Source organism: Corylus avellana, chromosome ca11 (assembly GCF_901000735.1).
Source record: "Corylus avellana chromosome ca11, CavTom2PMs-1.0".
In the NCBI taxonomy this organism is placed as follows: Eukaryota; Viridiplantae; Streptophyta; class Magnoliopsida; order Fagales; family Betulaceae; genus Corylus; species Corylus avellana.
In genome coordinates, this window is record NC_081551.1 from 20550937 (window position 1) to 20569229 (window position 18293).

The 18293-nt window shown below is 36.8% G+C and overlaps 4 protein-coding genes and 2 non-coding genes across 11 annotated transcripts; 2 read left to right on the plus strand and 4 right to left on the minus strand.

Annotated features, from left to right (window-relative positions):
* LOC132166200 (histone acetyltransferase type B catalytic subunit-like) lies at positions 1 to 4293 on the minus strand. 2 transcript variants are annotated; one of them, XM_059576980.1, is made up of 10 exons: positions 4174 to 4293; positions 3980 to 4021; positions 2824 to 2933; positions 2605 to 2673; positions 2348 to 2386; positions 2189 to 2265; positions 1980 to 2079; positions 1566 to 1647; positions 1297 to 1457; positions 1 to 912 (listed from the first exon to the last, which is right to left on the minus strand). In XM_059576980.1, the coding sequence occupies exons 1-10, from the start codon at positions 4235 to 4237 to the stop codon at positions 295 to 297; spliced, it is 1362 nt and encodes a 453-aa protein (XP_059432963.1). In that variant the 5' UTR covers positions 4238 to 4293; the 3' UTR covers positions 1 to 294. The 2 variants fall into 2 exon arrangements, with proteins under 2 accessions (XP_059432963.1, XP_059432964.1); XM_059576981.1 differs by having other exon boundaries at positions 2824 to 3186; positions 4174 to 4217.
* A 1116-nt stretch (positions 4294 to 5409) lies between these two features.
* On the minus strand, positions 5410 to 7530 carry LOC132165656 (large ribosomal subunit protein eL28y). Its single transcript, XM_059576307.1, has 4 exons — positions 7423 to 7530; positions 7069 to 7222; positions 6757 to 6920; positions 5410 to 5719 (listed from the first exon to the last, which is right to left on the minus strand). The coding sequence occupies exons 2-4, from the start codon at positions 7214 to 7216 to the stop codon at positions 5579 to 5581; spliced, it is 453 nt and encodes a 150-aa protein (XP_059432290.1). The 5' UTR covers positions 7217 to 7222; positions 7423 to 7530; the 3' UTR covers positions 5410 to 5578.
* LOC132166808 (small nucleolar RNA R24) lies at positions 6411 to 6502 on the minus strand. Its single transcript, XR_009438610.1, has one exon. It is a non-coding gene; the product is annotated as a small nucleolar RNA R24 (small nucleolar RNA).
* A 106-nt stretch (positions 7531 to 7636) lies between the features above and the next one.
* Positions 7637 to 7708, plus strand: TRNAP-UGG (transfer RNA proline (anticodon UGG)). The gene has a single exon. It is a non-coding gene; the product is annotated as a tRNA-Pro (tRNA).
* A 1322-nt stretch (positions 7709 to 9030) lies between these two features.
* On the minus strand, positions 9031 to 13829 carry LOC132164909 (F-box/LRR-repeat protein At4g29420). 5 transcript variants are annotated; one of them, XR_009438458.1, is made up of 3 exons: positions 13356 to 13829; positions 10686 to 12151; positions 9031 to 9443 (listed from the first exon to the last, which is right to left on the minus strand). XR_009438458.1 is itself a non-coding variant. In XM_059575424.1 (3 exons), exons 1-3 carry the CDS (start codon positions 13807 to 13809, stop codon positions 11289 to 11291), a joined length of 1134 nt encoding a protein of 377 aa, XP_059431407.1. In that variant the 5' UTR covers positions 13810 to 13829; the 3' UTR covers positions 9500 to 11288. The 5 variants fall into 5 exon arrangements, 3 of the variants coding, with proteins under 3 accessions (XP_059431407.1, XP_059431405.1, XP_059431404.1); XR_009438459.1 differs by lacking the exon at positions 9031 to 9443 and adding an exon at positions 9500 to 9898; XM_059575424.1 differs by lacking the exon at positions 9031 to 9443 and having other exon boundaries at positions 9500 to 11843; positions 12027 to 12151.
* A 209-nt stretch (positions 13830 to 14038) lies between these two features.
* On the plus strand, positions 14039 to 16840 carry LOC132166039 (small ribosomal subunit protein uS8my). The gene is made up of 3 exons (XM_059576780.1): positions 14039 to 14229; positions 15926 to 16086; positions 16314 to 16840. The coding sequence occupies exons 1-3, from the start codon at positions 14100 to 14102 to the stop codon at positions 16410 to 16412; spliced, it is 390 nt and encodes a 129-aa protein (XP_059432763.1). The 5' UTR covers positions 14039 to 14099; the 3' UTR covers positions 16413 to 16840.
* Positions 16841 to 18293: the final 1453 nt, after the last annotated feature.

Genomic DNA, 18293 nt, shown 5'->3' on the forward strand with positions numbered 1-18293 from the left:
TGAGTCATTGACATGTAATTTTTTTTTACAAGAAAAGGCAGGCCGCTTTGTGTACCTATCCTAAGGAACAAACTTCAAAATCCGTGCAAACTGCACAATCCACTTCATTGACGTGTAATTTGGTTTAGCTATTTTCCTCTCTATTAAAATACAGCGGACCGTGATACACAACACGCGGTGTGCGTGGCATGCCTGTGTAAAAAAATTTTATTTTTTTATTTTTAATTATAAAAAAAAAAAAAAAAAAAAAAAATTTACACTAGCGTGGCACGCACGCCGGCGTGCGTTTTTGCTTCACCCAAATACAGCAAGTTCAATTAACTTGATTCCTTCCACCCTCTTGTCGACTAACTGCCGCTGCCGGAGCTGCTCTTCAAGATTTGTTTGATTTAAACCCATCTGAACAATACCACCCTCACCAGCCGGAGACCTATGCGTGACAAACGACATCTCCTGATCATAATCACTTGGAACTTCAATTACTCGCTTCAAGATATGGTGATTCTCCACACGATTTGAAATGACGCTCACAAAATCCTCCATGTACTCGTCAATAGGATCAAGACCAAGATAGATTAAAACCTCCCAACACTTGATAAACTGCTTTTTGGTAATTTTCAAACTTCTCCTGACATCATCAATGAGACTTGAAGGGGGCATGAGCCGAGGGATGTGGATTTTCTTCGACAGTATATCTCGCTTAAGGCGTGAAACAGCTTGAATAAAAGCACCCTCGATTGGATCAAAATCAAACAAGCGTGATACGTCAACGCAGGAGCGCACATGTTGGAAGTAATCCAAGGGCCTTTCAACTGTCAAGTCATAAACATCTTCAGCCACTGCAACATCATTAATCACCTCCAGAAGGTAACCCCCATAACCTTGGTGTTGGTAAGGAGGCAATACCAGCATCTGCAAAAAGCAACATCTCATGAAAACGCTGAAAAAAATCCAATAACCGTATGAAAATAGAATCAGAGTTGTTAAAACATATGCATGAGCATTCACAATGGGCTCTTTATATTTAGCTTTGCTCTAAAATTCTAACAAAACTCATGAAAAGACCTATTTTTAACTCCTTCATTTGCTTTATATTTAACTTGTCATAAATGCTCCCTACATTCCAAGAGCCAAAAAGATAAAGTTATATAACTTTTTAATCTTATTTTTTACCCTCCTCTCGCTTGATTGGTTTAAAACTAATAAAATAATAATATTTAACTAAAGTAGAGAAAGGTATAAAGAGTTTGATGTTTGTCATGCAAGCAACCGCTCGGTAACAATAAAGGAGTATACCTGACTGAGTTGCAATCGAGAACTGTCTGGATAATGGTAAAAACGATAAATGGCTGTAAAACCAAGCAATCTGCATTGAATATCGTCCTGCCGATCAGTTTTCTTCTGAATCAAAACATACAACTCCCATCTTGGATCAATAACATCAATAGGGATCCTACCTAATTCAGAAAATAGCACTTTTAAATACGGGAGCTATACTTTCAAAATCCAACCAAAGGAAGAAAAACATTAGAGATTGCAACAGCCAAGACAAACAAGAGCATTACCATCAACAAGAAGAAGAACAAGAGGTATCAAGCGACTGTAGAGGTGCCCAGCAGCCGTAGTGCCCACCACCATGCGAACAACCTGACCCAGTAGAACAAATCAACCATGGTACTCAGTTTAACAGGCATGATTGCAAATAGAAGGAAAAGGAACATGAAAGGAATTTGTCATTCCAGATTCTTCTTTGACCCATGTAAAAATACTGCTAATGAGGGATCCAAAAGATAAGACAATCATTTTTATATGTGCACTAAGCTAGGCAAGCCTGTACGATAACAATATAGAGGGACCATGAAACCTAACAAGCATTCTATAAATATACATAGTATCGAGGTCATAATTACAGACACCTAAACAAGCAACTATCATTTTTACATGATACTAAATCAGAAGGCGTAATATGCAAAAAGCACCTCAACATCAGAATTAGCTGCTTTCAAATGGCTATTACTATCGGCGATGTTTCCATTTGAGGTTTTGTAGTTCAATATCTCCCCGCTTGAGATAATGGATCTGCCAAGAGTTAAAACGTGGACATCAAAGCACAATAAACCAAAAACCCAACACTGCAAGGAGAAAAATAAGCTTGATTATTTAATGTCGAGAAAAAAGTACACGGTACCTAATAAGATTGCTCTCTGTGGAAAAAGTCTGAAGAAACTCATGTTTATTCTCAACAAGAGTCTCAGCGAAAATTCTCTGTAGAACATAACTAATTAATCAGCAGATCTATAGGAATAATAACTAAAAGTATGGTTTAAGATGGGCGATTAATGTATACCTGAAGAGCAGCTTTCAGATCTGTGATACCTTTTCCTCGCTGAAAACAAATAAAAGTAATTAGTAAACATGTTCAAAGGACAAAACCAAATTTGATTCTCTAAGGAAATGGTCAGGACTCAATATAAAAGATAGCAGTAGTATATAACAATCTTGACTTTCTAGTAGACCATGGCTTCTATTCTAATAAAATATTTCTTGCTTAAAAAATAAAAAAGAAAAGCTTCTAGCAGACCATGGATGAATTCCAGTACTTACATCAGATTTGCTCTCAAACGTAATATCAGCATATGCATGAAATGATATGCTGCTAACCCAGATGGTAATCTGCATAAAATTATTAAACAAGATGCATTAAGGAAAAGGCCTTTGAAGATAATTAATCATTCTGTTTATATCGTCAAAAAGGAAACATTGTTTCAACATTATTAAACTTCAACAGCAAGTAAACTTCAATTCACAGCAATGTTAAATCACCTGCAATCCTTGGTAACCATATATCTTTCCATCTCCATCAAAAAAGCTATACAAGTCAACAGGGTTGACACGTAAACTGTCTGCATAACCCACTTCCTCTTTGCTAGAAACTAAGACACAAACAATCAAGTACATGTGCAAGCTGACATAAAGCTAAACACAATACAAAGAAAATAACACGTATGTAATGAAGAAGAGAATCAATTAAAAAGAATTAGAGAAAACATCAGATCTTGAGCTTGCTTATCTAATAAGTTTACGAGGACAGAGTGGAAGCTTGAGTCATTAAGAATCAAGAGTGAGGCCAAAATCAAAACTGCTATCATATAAGCATGCCAGGGTATTCAGGTTCTGCTCTGCATCCTATGCAGTAAGCCAAACAATCAGTCTTCTAGTAAGATTATTAAACATACATACACATATGCATGCTTGCGTGCACGAGCATTACCCAATTGCAAATTAACCCATGTACCTTCACAGATGGCCCATTCTTTTAGACTGAGCAGCCAACTCATACAAAATTTCATTAGATGACAATTTATTACCATAATAACGATACTACATTTATTACCCTACAAACATTGCATAATTCAACTCCTTATGTTAATAGCTTAAATGTGCACAATTCCTTTTGATTAAATTAAGCACTATCAAAACTGTTTTACACCCACTCTTGCATTTTATAGTTAATTGTAAAATGTTGTTCAATCAGTAAAAACTTGAGCTTAAACAAAGTATCAATGCAAGGAATTATGTTTTTGTAGGAATTGAAAGAATTAGAACGAAAAATAAAATAAAAGAATGAAACTAAAAGGCAAAGGAGTTGGATTTCTCATATTTGCCCGTATCATGCGTGGAACCAACCCAAAAAGAGGGACCATATGAGCCATATCAAAAGGATAAAAACAAGAAAAGAAGAATTGCCCCCACAAAACAATTTCATAAGTGAGCCAACAACTAAAAGAAAAGTGAGAGAAAGCAAAACAAAGAAAGAAAGGACGACCAGCATCAGCTTGAAAGAAAAACATGGAAACCAAGAGAAGCAAAAAGAAAGAAAGACGCGTGGGCAAAAATAAAAGAAATACACCAAAGAAGGACGTGGACCAAAAGGAATGGACAGCATGCGTGAGTGAGTGAAAGAGATCTGAAATCATACCTAGGGAAATCTTAATGCACTCCTTGGCCTTAACTCCAGCATCTGCAAACACAAAGCAAACAAGTATCAGTGAATTAAACAATGAAAGTGCTTCCAGAAAACACACAAAACAAGAACAAAATCACGGAAATGAAAGGTCAGTGAAGAAGTTTTGGAAGAACGGGAATCAGAGAATCGGAGCGAAGTTGACTCACCGATCTTGGAGAAGCCGCGCCTTACTTTCTTCAACTTGGCGGTGGATGGTTGCTTCTTCCCCATTTTTGGGGTTAGGATCTTTCAGAGCGGGAAATTGTGAGGGAGAGAGAGGCGGGAAATTCTACCGTACGAACAATTGGGGAATTAAGAATTTAGGCCATTATATAGTCTTCCTCTAGCCTCTAGAGGCAGGTGGAGACTTATCCCGCGTGCATTGCACGTGATACCAACATTTTCTTGGGTTTGCAAATAAAGGCCCAGGCCCAGCCCAATTAGGGGTTTTGTATTGTTTCAACGAGCATGGCTTAGTGCGTTTCGATTAATCGAAATGGCCCAAATAATTTTAGTTCTGTGTTTTAATTCTCTTTAAGCATGTTTTATGTTTGAGAATAGTTTCTATTGGGACCTGACATGAATCAGGTCTTTCGTGCCCTAGTAGAATATAGACGCCTAAAGCGTAGAATACCATAAGTGATTAAGACAGAAATACTGATGTTATACTATTCTCTTCAACTTATTAACAAAATCCTCCCGTTCAAAAGAATCGTTGATCTCTCTACGTCTTTCAGTTCTCCGTCACGATCTCCCACACTAGGGGAGGTGATTCTTGTTCACGTGTTAAGTTTTAGTTGTGTTAAAAAAAATGAGTATAAGACTATATAAACTGACTCATTTACATACACGATCAAATCACTCAACTCGCTAATTTTATGTTGTGTTCGACCGATATTTGCAAATCATGTAAGAAATTACCACGAATCACATGAAACATAAATATAAAACTATATAGATCAATCTTAACTCAACTCATTTAATTAAATAAATTAGAACCTTAAACTTAAACTCCCAGTATAAAACCGTTGGAGCAATTCAACTACCATACAGATCAACTCAAAATCCACATATAGTCTGAATTGACTCCACAAACCTATAGGAAAAATTGAGGTGTTGTTGGGCAGCAGTACAAACCACATACATAGAACTTTTGTACCCTTTCCATTTGGTTTTTTCCAAATCCAATAGTAATTTGTAGTATTTGAGAGGTTAAAAATGGGACAAATTCTACGGATAGATTATCTCATTCAAGACACGTTTCAAAGCTGGAATGTGCTATTTTGTTGTAGGTTAAAACTATTTCACATGAATCACATGAAAGAATGTGATTTGAATTTCATCAACCACTAGCAATGGATCATAGAAAACAATTGAAGCTCCAAAAATTACACAGCGGGACAAAGCAGAACAAACTAAGGCAAAATATTATGTTAAAAACTGGGTTTTCCCTTTTGTGGCAAAGGGGTAGTTCTTTGCATACATCGAGAGATAAACATAAATGAAAATTCAACTATTTTTCCTTCAGCCTCGAGCGAAACTAAGAAATAACAAACTCAGTCCCCTAGCATCTCACTTCCTACCAGGGGTCTTGACATTCTGCCTGTTCCTCTTCTTGAGGCCAGACTTTGAAACCTTAAGGCTCCTGTGGACGGCGCTAAGCCTGGCAAGGGCTGCCGTCTTCAAATCTGGCCTGTAGTAGTTATCAGAAACCTGAAATCATTCGCAAGCAACCATCTTAGAAAGTGTTAGCATTTACACAAAATACAATGCCATTCTTGAAGACATGCAATACAAACATACTTATACACACATTTCAGGGAAGTAAACTGCATCCCTATTCCCCATGTAACTCAAAGTATATGAAAAGATACGAGGAAAACATCCAGTCCAAAATTCAATTCGAAGTATTAAGTACAAGCAAAAAATAACCTTGTCAGTTATTCAACTTATGCACTATCAACGTCAAACAAAATTTTAAGGAAATTTGTCAAGAAATAGAAGTATCTAAAGTAAAATGAGCAAATTCAGTTCTCATCTCTACCGTATGTGTAGACTAAGGCAATTTCTAATGGAGATGATGTTACTACACTTTTTTTTATGATGTGGAACCCCTTCAAGTGGGGCTAATTCATGACTAATCCCTATCTATAAACCCTGGATACATGACCCCGCTCACAAGAATTGTGTATCAGTTAAGTGAGAATTCAATCAACCGATCTCATGATATTAACCATACAAGTCAACGGTTGAAGCTAACGGTTGTGGGTGGGGTTTAACCCTACAAACCAGCATAGAAGAATTACACCACGACAATTAACAAGAAAGCTTAATGTGACCAATAGAATCATTTTAAGTGATACAGGCCAACAATCCCGAAGTAAAATAAATCTTGGGGGAAAATTGAGCTCGGAAGCCAAGCGTAACAAGTACATTTCATAGAAAACCCCACTGCAAGCAGGATTTCCTTACACGTTAGCTGGTCATCACTGCTTATAAGAAGAAATAAAAAATCGCAGCTCATTCGACAGAGAACATGCAGTTATCAAGACGTCAAACTAGGGAGACATGGCTTCGAATTTCACTTATATCAAAGATCACATGCGTAACTCAAAACAACAAATTACTAATCCAAATAATCGTTATATGATACAGACTCCAAGACACTAGCGAGAATTGCTACCAAAATTTTCTAGTAATCAACGATCAATCAACAAAGGCACGTCAAACTTGGAGCAAAAATTGAGTACCTGATTGGTGACGGCTTTGGCCATGCGAGGGAACTCCTTTCTCATGACCGATTTGTGAAGCAAACTCGCCGGCTTGTTCTGCTTCTTGGTCTTCGTCGTCGCCAGCGCCACCGACTGATCTTTGCCACTAGGCTGAATCGTCACCGTCTTTCGGTTCGCCAACCCTACATTTTCGATTCGCATGGTCAACTAGGGAAAACATCAAATACAATAGCTGTTTCGCGTAGTTTGAGATTAACAAATTAAATTTTTGAATTTAAGATCCGATATTCAATATTTTCCGTGAATCTTTCTCGGGAAACAAACAAGTACCGGAGTGCTTGTAGGAGTTGAGATTGTAGAGGTTGTTGCTCTCCTTGCTGAACTGGACGCTGGCGTTGCCTCGCCCGAACTCCTTCACGAGAAAGCAGTTGTTCCTCTTCACGATCTCCCAGACTAGCTGATCCGGAACCGTCGCCATCGCTACCTGCACAATTCAAAAATCCATATATTGGATGAAATCCAAGAGTGGAACACAGAAAACAAACTGCACTTCGACAGATCTTGTCAATGAGTACTTTATCTGATGTGCAGCGAAAAACTGGTAGAAAGTGAAACCGATTTTAAGGATGGGAGAAATGAAGGAGGGGTAGATTATTAGGGATCGAAGAGATGAGGAAGACTTACTATTAAGTCGCAGAGAGAGAGAAAGCGCAAGACTCTGAACAGAAGAGGGGGTTTACGACGCCTCCGCACCGAAGAATTTAAGTGCTAGTTTTATACGCGTTTCCAAAACCCTAATCTAAAACACCTAGAGAAATGCTGGAAAAAAAAAAAAAAAAAAAAAAAAGAAAACGTTTACTTTCGAGAAGTTAATAAAAACAAAAAGAGCTCTCGTCGTGGGCGTTTGGTCTAGTGGTATGATTCTCGCTTTGGGTGCGAGAGGTCCCGAGTTCGATTCTCGGAACGCCCCCGCTATAATTCGTTTTTCGACGTTGAAGGTTGGAAATTTTTTTATTTATTATTTTTTAATTTTTCAATAAATGTTTATGTTCCGATCCCAAAATCTATCCATTAGTTGATTAGTCTATGTTTGCATATAATGACACGTGTTTCATTTCAAGTGGGGTGCTTACGATTTTTCTCATCAATAGAACGTGGGACTGATTTTTTTTTTTTATTATTATTTATTTTTTAAAGTGGGATATCTTAAGGACGGAAATACAAAGTTTTATCTAAATTAGGTTGGAAGGGTGCGTTTGGGAATACGATTTTTTAAATGAATAATTTGCGTTTTTAAACGAAATCACAATTTGTGGAGTGTTCGGGATTGCGATTCTAAAATCGTGAAAAAAATTCGCAATTTTCTATAAGCATACTATAAAATGTTTATTTGAAAAAGTTCGAATTTAAACTAAAATAACGATTTCGCATATATATATTTGGCGCAATAATTAACAAAATTTCGAGTGGGAATGCAAAATTTTCTAAGAATACCCACCTAAATATGTTAAAAACCCTTATTTTTTTTTTCTCTACTTTGTTGTTGTTCTTCGCAGATTTGGCTTACATGTTATTATTAAAATAATAGCATATATGTTGTAGTTTAATCAACGATCAAGATTGAATTTCTCAAAATCTTTCTTCATTTTCTCTTTTCTATTAAATGTTTCTAAAAGTAAGTTAACTTTAAGATTCAATCTTAACCGTTGATTAAAGTACAACATAAATAACAATATGTAAGCTAGATCCGTCCTCTAGATATCATGCAAAAATCTCATATTATTTTCCAAGCAAGATTCTCCTAATATTTTTTTTTTTTTTTTTTTTTATCCTTAAGACTTTTTGTTTTAAGGTTTAGGATTTAGGTCTTGATGCGGTTTGATGTGGTTTTGTAGTTTGTATGATTTTTATTTATTTATTTATTTTTTAAGTTAGGTGTATTTTACACGGATTACAATGCACTACTTACATATCATTGTGCACTGTGCAGTGATTCGTCACTATGCACGCAGGGCACAGTGATCATCACTGGGCAAAACGCGGTGATGCGCACGGAGTTACTCCCACTGCTTTTCTCCATTTTGCGGGTACAAATTGATCAGTGTTCGACACAAGGAAAACTATTCCAACAAGATATAGTCTAGGTACTTCATATTTTGCTTTGCATTGAGTGTGTCCATGTTAGTCATACCAGTTAATGATGCTTTGGAAATTAACTAATTGCAAATAGTTTGTAGCAGCGATTTTATTTTTTTTAATCCTCAGCAGTCAAGTGTTAACCAACTAGTCATATGTTCAAATCCTACTTAGGGAGATTTGATTCATTCCAAATTCTTTAATTCAAAATGAAAGGATTCACCTTGACCATTAAGAATAGGTAACCAGTTCCATGTCTATGTTTCCATTGCATTCCATCTCATTGTATCACATTTTGTTTTACAATACTTGGAAATCACTGTCAATAACTCGATGTAGATTCGCGAAAATCCCTTGTTTGGCAGTCGGGGGCTATTTGCAAATAACCAATTAAAAAATATAGTATTCGCAAATACATCTTTGATGCATTCACGCGATTCTCCCAATTGGTAGCAACAAGGTGAGGGGTAGCATATTGTTTGAAATATTCAAGGAAATAGAGCCTTAAGAATCCTGCAATTGGGATTCGAATACAAGATTGATGCAATTGGGATCTCTCCATCTAACACCTGTGATTCAAACCAAACAAGACACTGCTTGAGTTCAGTGAGTGCAATCAAGAGGGGAATACAAAATATATGAGCATTCCTTAATACTGAAACAATAGATCAAAAGGTAAGTGTTAAATTACATTGCGTAATATTTGATAATCTATAATCACAGTAATAAAACTCCTAGTTAGGACAAAGACTTTGCCAAGCTACACCCCGCATTTACAACTTAGATTTCTATATCACCTAAATATTAACCAATGCATCTATAAACAAAATGTGGCTGATGGAATTTAAGAAGCTAATTACAAATCTGATCTACATCGGTCCATCATTTCTTCCCTATCAATAAATTGTTCAAGCAGCTCTTTCTCTTGCAAAACGAAGTAATCCTCACTCTTTCCGAACCAGGCATTTTTGAGTTGCTTCGCAACATAATCCTAGATAGCATCCCTCAGTGGATTTGGAACTACCTGTGTGCTTAAAACAGAGTAAGGCAGTGACAAGTATGACAAAACTCTCAAGACTGCTGCAGAATTACATCAACCAAATTGGACTTGCTTAATCGTGCTCAAAAGTATAGTAGGAGAGGCAGACTGAACAACAATATGTATAAATATTCATAAGTCTGCTCTCTTGAAAGATGCTCCCAAGTTTGTGCAACACACGCTTTGAAACCACAAAATTCTCCCAAATCATCCAAGCTTGAAAATGAAATTCTATAACAGACGAAATTCATTTTGGACCTTATACAAAATAAAGTTTCCTGTTACAATTTATAATGGGATAATTTTGCATGACAAAGAAGAAAATCTCCAAGAATCTAATGGCCATGAAGACCCAGGAATAAAACTGTTTTCATCAACTGAACCTTCAAAGATAAATTGCAAATTTGCAAGCAGGGGACAATACTTCCTTTGCTCTCACTTCATTTGTCCAAACATTACACACCCTAGGTTTGTAAATTAATCTAAATTCTTCTGCAAAGGTAAGGTAAGCAACAGGACTGAAATAGGAGGCTAAGTTGGGGCCAGTCTTAAGCAAGACATAAGTGGCCTATCATTAACATAAGATATGGTCTTAAAAAAAAACAGAATGACAGAGAAGTGCATGTGACTAGACACAAGTTCTTGGTAAAAGACATCCTCGACAAGAATTATGCATAATCTACACAGACGAGACTGTTTAACAGACACAGACGAATCGAAATATAAACGATAAGGTATTTCATAATACTACTTATTATAAAAGATGACTTACCTTATTAGCCTCCAGTATCGGATCTATGCAAAGCTTCCATCTCTGCTGTAAGTATTGCTGAGCCTTTGTTGATCTCTGAGTGAATCTCTATCAAATGGGCCATCGCTCTGAACCCAAAGGAAGTTTAAACCTTGGCGGTGGCGTTTGGCAGTGGTGGTTGAAGGTGGCCGTATTTTCTCTTGGATGGGGCTTCTGGTATAGTTGATAGCTTAGGAGATGAGGTTTCTCTTAATTGGGCAGACTCGATCTAGTATGGACGTGCTCATTCATTTTGGTGTCCCAAGCTGATGTGGTCAGTTATTGTTGGAGGGTGTAAATGACTTGGTTTAGACCAGGTCCTAATTGAAGTTATCCTCTATGCAAAAATATAATTTTTTTACTCTATTTATGGTAGAAGATCAAACGTGATCACACTCATCCAATATATTCTCTCCCATACATTTGATTTTTGTTGGATCTAATGAATTATTTGGTCATTCAAATTATACTCAAATCCTTTCACCACATGTCCCCTAAACCAATCTAAAGAGGACCCGCAACAAATCAATTTTTGCATCTCTTCCTAGAACAACCAGGGTTGCCAAATTAGATGCAATCAGAAACCTAAGCATCTGCTGTTCCTTCCTTCAACATTTCCCATTTCCACGCAACTCTAGGATAAGCAGCTCTGCACCTCGAGACAAGGTCACTAGCAGTGAGAAAACCAATTTGAGGGTAGATCATCAATGCCATGTCAGACAAGTTGGCACATTTATCCAAAATAGAGAAAATGAATGAAAGTGTAACATCTTCATTTACCGTCACCATATGTGCAACAATTTCCTTCAATGCTTTCATCCCAATCCTACCTTCCAAACCTCTCGTTGAAAAATAATCCTCTGCTTGCATCCAAGCTCTGACGCCCAAATTAAGATAGCTCAGATTTGGAAAAACATCAAACACTGTCTCAAGGCTAAACCTTGTCATTTTTTGGTGCGGTGAATCCACGGAGAGTTTCTTGATGGTTCTACCAGATGGAAACATGCAAATGAGTCTACAAAGATCCACAGACTGAAGCTGAAGGTTTTTCAAATGAGGAAACCCTTTTACTTTAAATTCATTTGCCTCCTCAAGGGTAAGGTGGAAATCAGATAATGATGGGGTTTCAAGGACAAGAGACTGCGGTTTAACACACTTCAGGGTCAGATTGACAAGATCGGGTCCAAATATAGCCAGAGAAAGTGGAGCGTTTGACACCGTCCAATGACAGGTCTTAAGATGCAAAAGATGAATCTTTGGTTCCTTAAGTCCTCCCACACCTATCAAATTCAAAACTTTCAGACAAGGGAAGAAATTGTTCACCTTGTTTAGGTCTTCATCATCCAGTCTTACGAACTCAAGTGTCAAGCTTGTGAGGGTGGGCATTGGATTCAGGCCATCCACTGATAGCCAAGCATTCTTCACCTCCAGTTTGAGAAGAGTATGGCCTGCATAACATGCAACTACAAACATTAATTCCATCTGATTAAGTTTTAACATACATATATACAATCACAGAAAGCATATTTCAGTAATTATGAAACTGAAGCTCAGCTAGTAGTGAAATTAGTAAAAATAGATGCAAAAAATAAACTAGTAAATCTCAATGGAAAGTCATGTCTCTCACCATCACCATCTTCCTTGCCCATGCATGCCCATCCGCAAGCTATTACAGATGGGGTATGCTTGATATTCTAAAAGATCTTTTTTTTTTTTTTTTTTGAACAATAAATTTCTGTGACTATTTTCTCTTGCTTATGAACCATTACTTAAGTCTAAAAATGCTGCATCCTCAGCAGAATCTTGAAATCTCACAAGATTTATAATCATAACTAGCGACGTACTTTACTAAAATAAACGATTATTTTATTTAAGTTTATTGCTACAAAATTTATTATGAAATATTATAATGTTTAAATCCAGCTGATTCCACTCTTGTAAATTCTTCACTTGCAAGTTGCAACTTGTAAGTATCCTAATTCTATATAATGATGCTTCGCCACTCCTTAGATGTGTACCTAAAATTTGTGAATGTGTTGGGTCATGTAAAAAGTTATATATATAAATCAGTGTAGGATCTCATCTGAAAACCAATTGGTGTTCAGTGAGGGAAACTAAAGTCTCTTATGGCATTCGAAATCGAACTCCGCAAGACATGTTCTAAGAGCCATCCACACGACACTGTTGCGCCTCAACGATCCTTTCCCTCAGCGTGAGGCTCCAGAGACTTGAACCCATAACACTAGCTCCCATACCATTTGTAGGATCGGGATTTTGACCATCTCATATAAAAATCAATTGGTATGATCTAAGAGCCATCCACACGACACTGTTGCACCTCAACGATCCTTTCCCTCAACGTGAGGCTCCAGAGACTTGAACCCATAACACTAGCTCCGATACCATTTGTAGGATCGGGATTTTGACCATCTCATATAAAAATCAATTGGTATGTTCTAAGAACCGTCCACAAGGTATGTTCTAAGAAGCGTCCACTTGGCCAAAACGCCAGTGTTGCACCTCCCCGATCAGCGATATTTCTCTCTTATTAATCTCAGTGTCAACCATCCATTTGGTGAGAGCATGTTTTATTATAATGAATGATAAAATTACAAGCAAAATTATACAGACACAGACGTAGGGGGAACTCACAGCACGATGAAATCAGAGACAGAACCTCCGACTTTCTCCAACAAGATTGAAACCAAAAGTCCGACACCGACAGCGATCTCAGCCGTCCAGCGATCCTCGGCAGCCACTCCTTCACGAAGCGCACATCGGTCAGGTAGAGGTCGTCGGACTCGTCCTCGACGTCGTCGTACGCTACGTTTCCGAGAGACTTGTCCACGCCGATGGAGACGGACTCGAGGAATTGGGAGTCGCAGACCAGGGTTTTGAGGACGGTCTTGAAAGGCGTGACCAGGAACTTGGTCTCGGGGGCCCGAGACTTGAGGTAGCGCGACAAGGTGCAGAGGAGGCGGACGGATCGGACCTCGTAGGAAAGCGAGTTGAACGTCTTGGAGACGAGTCGGCACCGAGCGAGCTCATCCGAATCGGTGAGTCGACTCAGGATATCGACAATCAGAGACGGTGGGAGCTCCTCCATGTAGCGAGCTGCAAGAGAGAGCGAGACGGAGAAAAGAGAGAGCGGAGGAGGATTTGGCTTTGACTCTGTTTAAATTGTTTGGATTGACACGTGGCTTTGAATCTTGGGGGATCTAACGATGGGTAGTTGCACTCGCTTTAACGGCGCGTGTGGCTACTCTCTTGTAGTTTCCAAATGAGCCTGGTATTTGTTTAAATATCCAAAATGCCACTCAAACCCCGATTTCAGTGAACGCACCAGCCAATGCTGGGGTTTAGGGCTTTTTACGCTTTGCGCTGAGAGAGGGAGAGATGGGGAGGAGGATACTGAACGAGGCATTGAGAGCGATCGTGAATGCGGACCGGAGAGGAAAAGCAACGGTGGAGTTGAAACCAATCTCCACAGTCATGTCTTCTTTTCTTAAGATCATGAAAGATCGAGGTAAAGCTATGTAGTATTCTTTCCGATTGCCGCAGTGCTAGTTTTCAGTGCTTCAATAAAGTTTCTATTTATCTTGGGTTCTGTTCAATAGAGTCTGATTTGATATGCATACCCTTCTTTGAAGAAGTGGTAAGTTTAGTGCTTTACCAAATCCTGCAAATACCCTGCAAAACTTCATTTTCAGCGTGATTTGTTAGAAGTTGAAGAAGTCGTGGGACATTCATTGCAGCTGAATTTGATAACATCATGCAAAAGAATATATAATCAGGCTCCATTAAATCAATGAGGTGGGTTGGTTTACTTCGTGCAGGAAAGAAAAGTAAACTTAAAAGAACAACGATTAAGATTCGCAAATTTCACATCAACAATATGATCATTAGGGTCTGGGTATAATCACTTTCCAGTTCTTGATTCTATGTCAAATTATCGAATTACTCCTTATTTTAGTGGTGAAAGCCAAATTCAATGTAGCAGACACAGTTTTGAACTATTTTGCATATCTTTGAACCATAATACTTTCTTCTCCACTGTGAAAATGTCCAAACACCTTGATCCATAGTTTCATTTCAATTTCTGACAGTTATAGACTGAAATCCTTCAAATCAGACAGAGAAGTGCTACACTTCTCAATTTTTATTTTTTTCCAAAAGTTGGTTTCCAAACGATGTGTCACCATTCCATGAAATTTATTATTTTTGAAATTTGGGAATGCTAAATAGAATATTGGAGGATTACATTATCATGTGTTTCATTTCATGTGGATTTTAGAGGAATCCTTTTTCAATATTTGTATTGGTTGAAGTCCATTGTTATGATTTCCTTGTTCTTTTTGCTCCTACTAATTAGGTGGCTTCTATTGTATACTTCCTGGCTTTTAGTAAAATTTCGAGTACTTGTCACAACAACAAAAAAGTCCGTTGCTGTTAGAGTTGATTCAAGGTTTGTATTTTGTATGTGCTGAACTGCTATGTCATACCCGAGCCTATTGCCATTCCTGAGCCTGTTGTGTAGGGGTACTATTATGTTTTCTTTGGTCTTGTATTTGTATCTTCAGTGAACTGATGTGGGTCTATAAACCAAAATTCCACTTGTATTATTGTTATTCGAGTATGAATTCCTTTAGTCTTACTTTATGTCCAATATCCTTAACAGAGTGGAGGTTAAAATAGTGTCAATGAAGTAAGAGATAGAGCATTTTAGAAACCTCAGAAGGCCCTTATTGTAATCAGAGACCTGATATTGCCAGAACATAGATAAATAGACAGATTAAATTGAAGAGGGGATGAGGGGCCTATAATTTACTCGATAAAATTCAAGATTGTCTGAAACACATTTTTTTTGTGTTTTTCAAGAGGGCTAGAAGTATGATTTTGACTTATAATTTTCCTCACATGCACCAATTTCTGTTGGGCATATCAGTCACAATGCCTCTAGCTGCTTACTAAAGGCCAGGAATTTGTAAACAGTTCCATTGCTTCTATATGAATCTATGTTTAGAGAAGTGCAGTTTAAAAAGTTTCTTCTCTAGAACATTGAAGCTCCGCTACTCTTGGTTTGGAGCAGCTTCTTTACATGTGTATTTATTCTTTCAATTTTGAGATCTGTAAGGCTATTGGGTAATCTACTGCCTTTCAGAATGCCCAACTTGTTTTTTTTAAGCAACCCAGTTTCATTAACTTGGTATATTTACTTTTAGGGTACATCAAGGGTTTTCAGGTTTATGATCCACATAGAGTGGGGAGGATAACAGTTGAACTACAAGGCAGGGTTAATGATTGCCGGGCTCTCACTTACAGGCAGGATATCGCGGCAAGGGAGATTGAAAGATACAGATTACGTATGCTTCCAACACATCAGGTTTGTTAACATTTCATTGTCAAGAATCTGTAAAATATTCTTAATTCTCATTTGGCCCTCATATTGTGGAAAAGGCTTGGGGAACAACTAACAAGGGCGCTTACTTGATTCTCTCTCTTTGCTTTGTTATGGGATCTTACTTGTTTGCTAGAGGACGAAAGTCGTTTTCTTCAAAATCATCTCATTACCCCTCTCTCTCTCTCTCTCTCTCTCTCCTCTCCATGCAGTGGGGTTATGTTGTAATCACTACGCCAGATGGTGTTCTGGATCATGAAGAGGCTATTAAAAGGGGTGTGGGCGGACAGGTTCTGGGTTATTTTCATTAAATTCTCACCTTGACTCTTTCCACATGCTTGGATGGAAAAGCTGTAACTACGAGTGAGCTTGTTTGCTAATGGAAAAACTGTTATGGGATCCTACTTGATCACAGCTTGCCTTCACCAGCATGAATTTCTTATGCTGTCTATCAGAACTTTTGAATCTTCTGATGAATGAGATGATGAGCAAACTTCTGTTCTTTTCTCTTTGCAAATTTATTGTTTGTCCAGTTATTGAACTGTGATAGAATTTACTTCTTTTTTATTTTTGGTGAATAACTTATTAAAATTAGATCTACATGAAGATCTGGTCCTATTGTCACAGAAAGGATTTTGTGATTTGACCTGGATGCCAACCATATACAGGAACAGATGTTCATATATCCTGAATTTGTAATCCATTTTAAATTTATGATTACCCTTCTATGATGCACTTCGAGACGATGTTTGCTGCCTAAAGCAGTATTGCTCGTTGACATTGATTTAATCCAGAAATATCAGTTGCAAAGGCCATTTGGCAGTACACATCTTCAGCCTTCTTGTGGCATTATATAGCCAGTCACTGTTGGTAAGATGATTTAGGCTCTGCAGGCATGAGGTTTGAAATCCTTGTTGGGTTGTGGTATAAACCTCATTGACGGACTTACACTTGGGGCTAGTTTGGGTTATAGAAGTTGCTTTTGGATCAGAGATTGCTTGAAACTTTGACCACCAAATGTGATGATTGAAGTTCAAACCATGGCCTCAAGACGAGGGAGGGAAGTAAAATAGAAAAAGAAAGCAAAAACAAGTTAATTGACTGCACTTTTACTTGTGATTAAAGTATGACTAGAATTTTTGATATGATTCGCAAATCTGACACAAATTCAGCATAAAATTAGTCGGTTAGATAAAGAGACTATACCCATTTGATCAAATGAGTTGAGTTATGATTGACATATATTATCATATTCATCATTCATGCATCGACACAATTCAAACTTGACGAACTTAATACAAAGAAAGTGAGTTAGCTTTGAAGGGTCTAACATGTTTAATTAAATAAGTCGGGTTATAATTGATCTATATAGTTTTACATCTATGTCTTGACATAATCCAAACCCGATACGTGAATACAAATTGTCACTCATAATTAAAAGATATAGAATGTTTGTTCATGAGATTTTTTCATTCAAGGGCATGCATTTGATAGCTTCATTGTTTCATGATCGTTCTAGTAGATTAGTTTCTTAATTTATACATTTTTCATCCCAGTAATTGTATTTAGTAGACTCAACTAAGTTCACAATTTTCAATTTTTGAAAAGTTACATTTTTAAGTTTTTCTTTAATTTCAAATAGATTCTTCTATCTCTCTACATCGTATCAATTAATTAATTGCCATATGATTTTCATTTAACAGTCATGTTCTAATTGTACAGGTCATGTCACATAGTTACTTTATTTTATAAATTAAAAAATAAAAATTTATTATTATTAATTATTATATTTTTTTTGATAAAGTTTACATACCTCTCAAACTATCACTAACAATGTTCCCCCAAACTTTTACTTGTGACATTATCTCTCAAAACTACAAAAATATTATCAATATCCTTCAAAGTTAGTAAAAAGATAAAAATATTCTTATAGATTTTTCAATAAGACAAAAAGACCTTTATAAATTAGAGAAAAAAAAAATTTAATTAAAAAAATACGAAATTAATGAAATATTTTTTATTTTTTTAAATGAAAATTTTAATTTTTTTTTTTCAAAACGAATATATTTTTTAAAAAAATGGAAATTTTTTATTTAAAAAAAAAAAAACTAAAATTTTCAATTTTTATAAATAAAAAAAAAATCAATTTTTTTTAATTTTTTTTTCTTATAAAAAGATTTTTTTTAAATTTG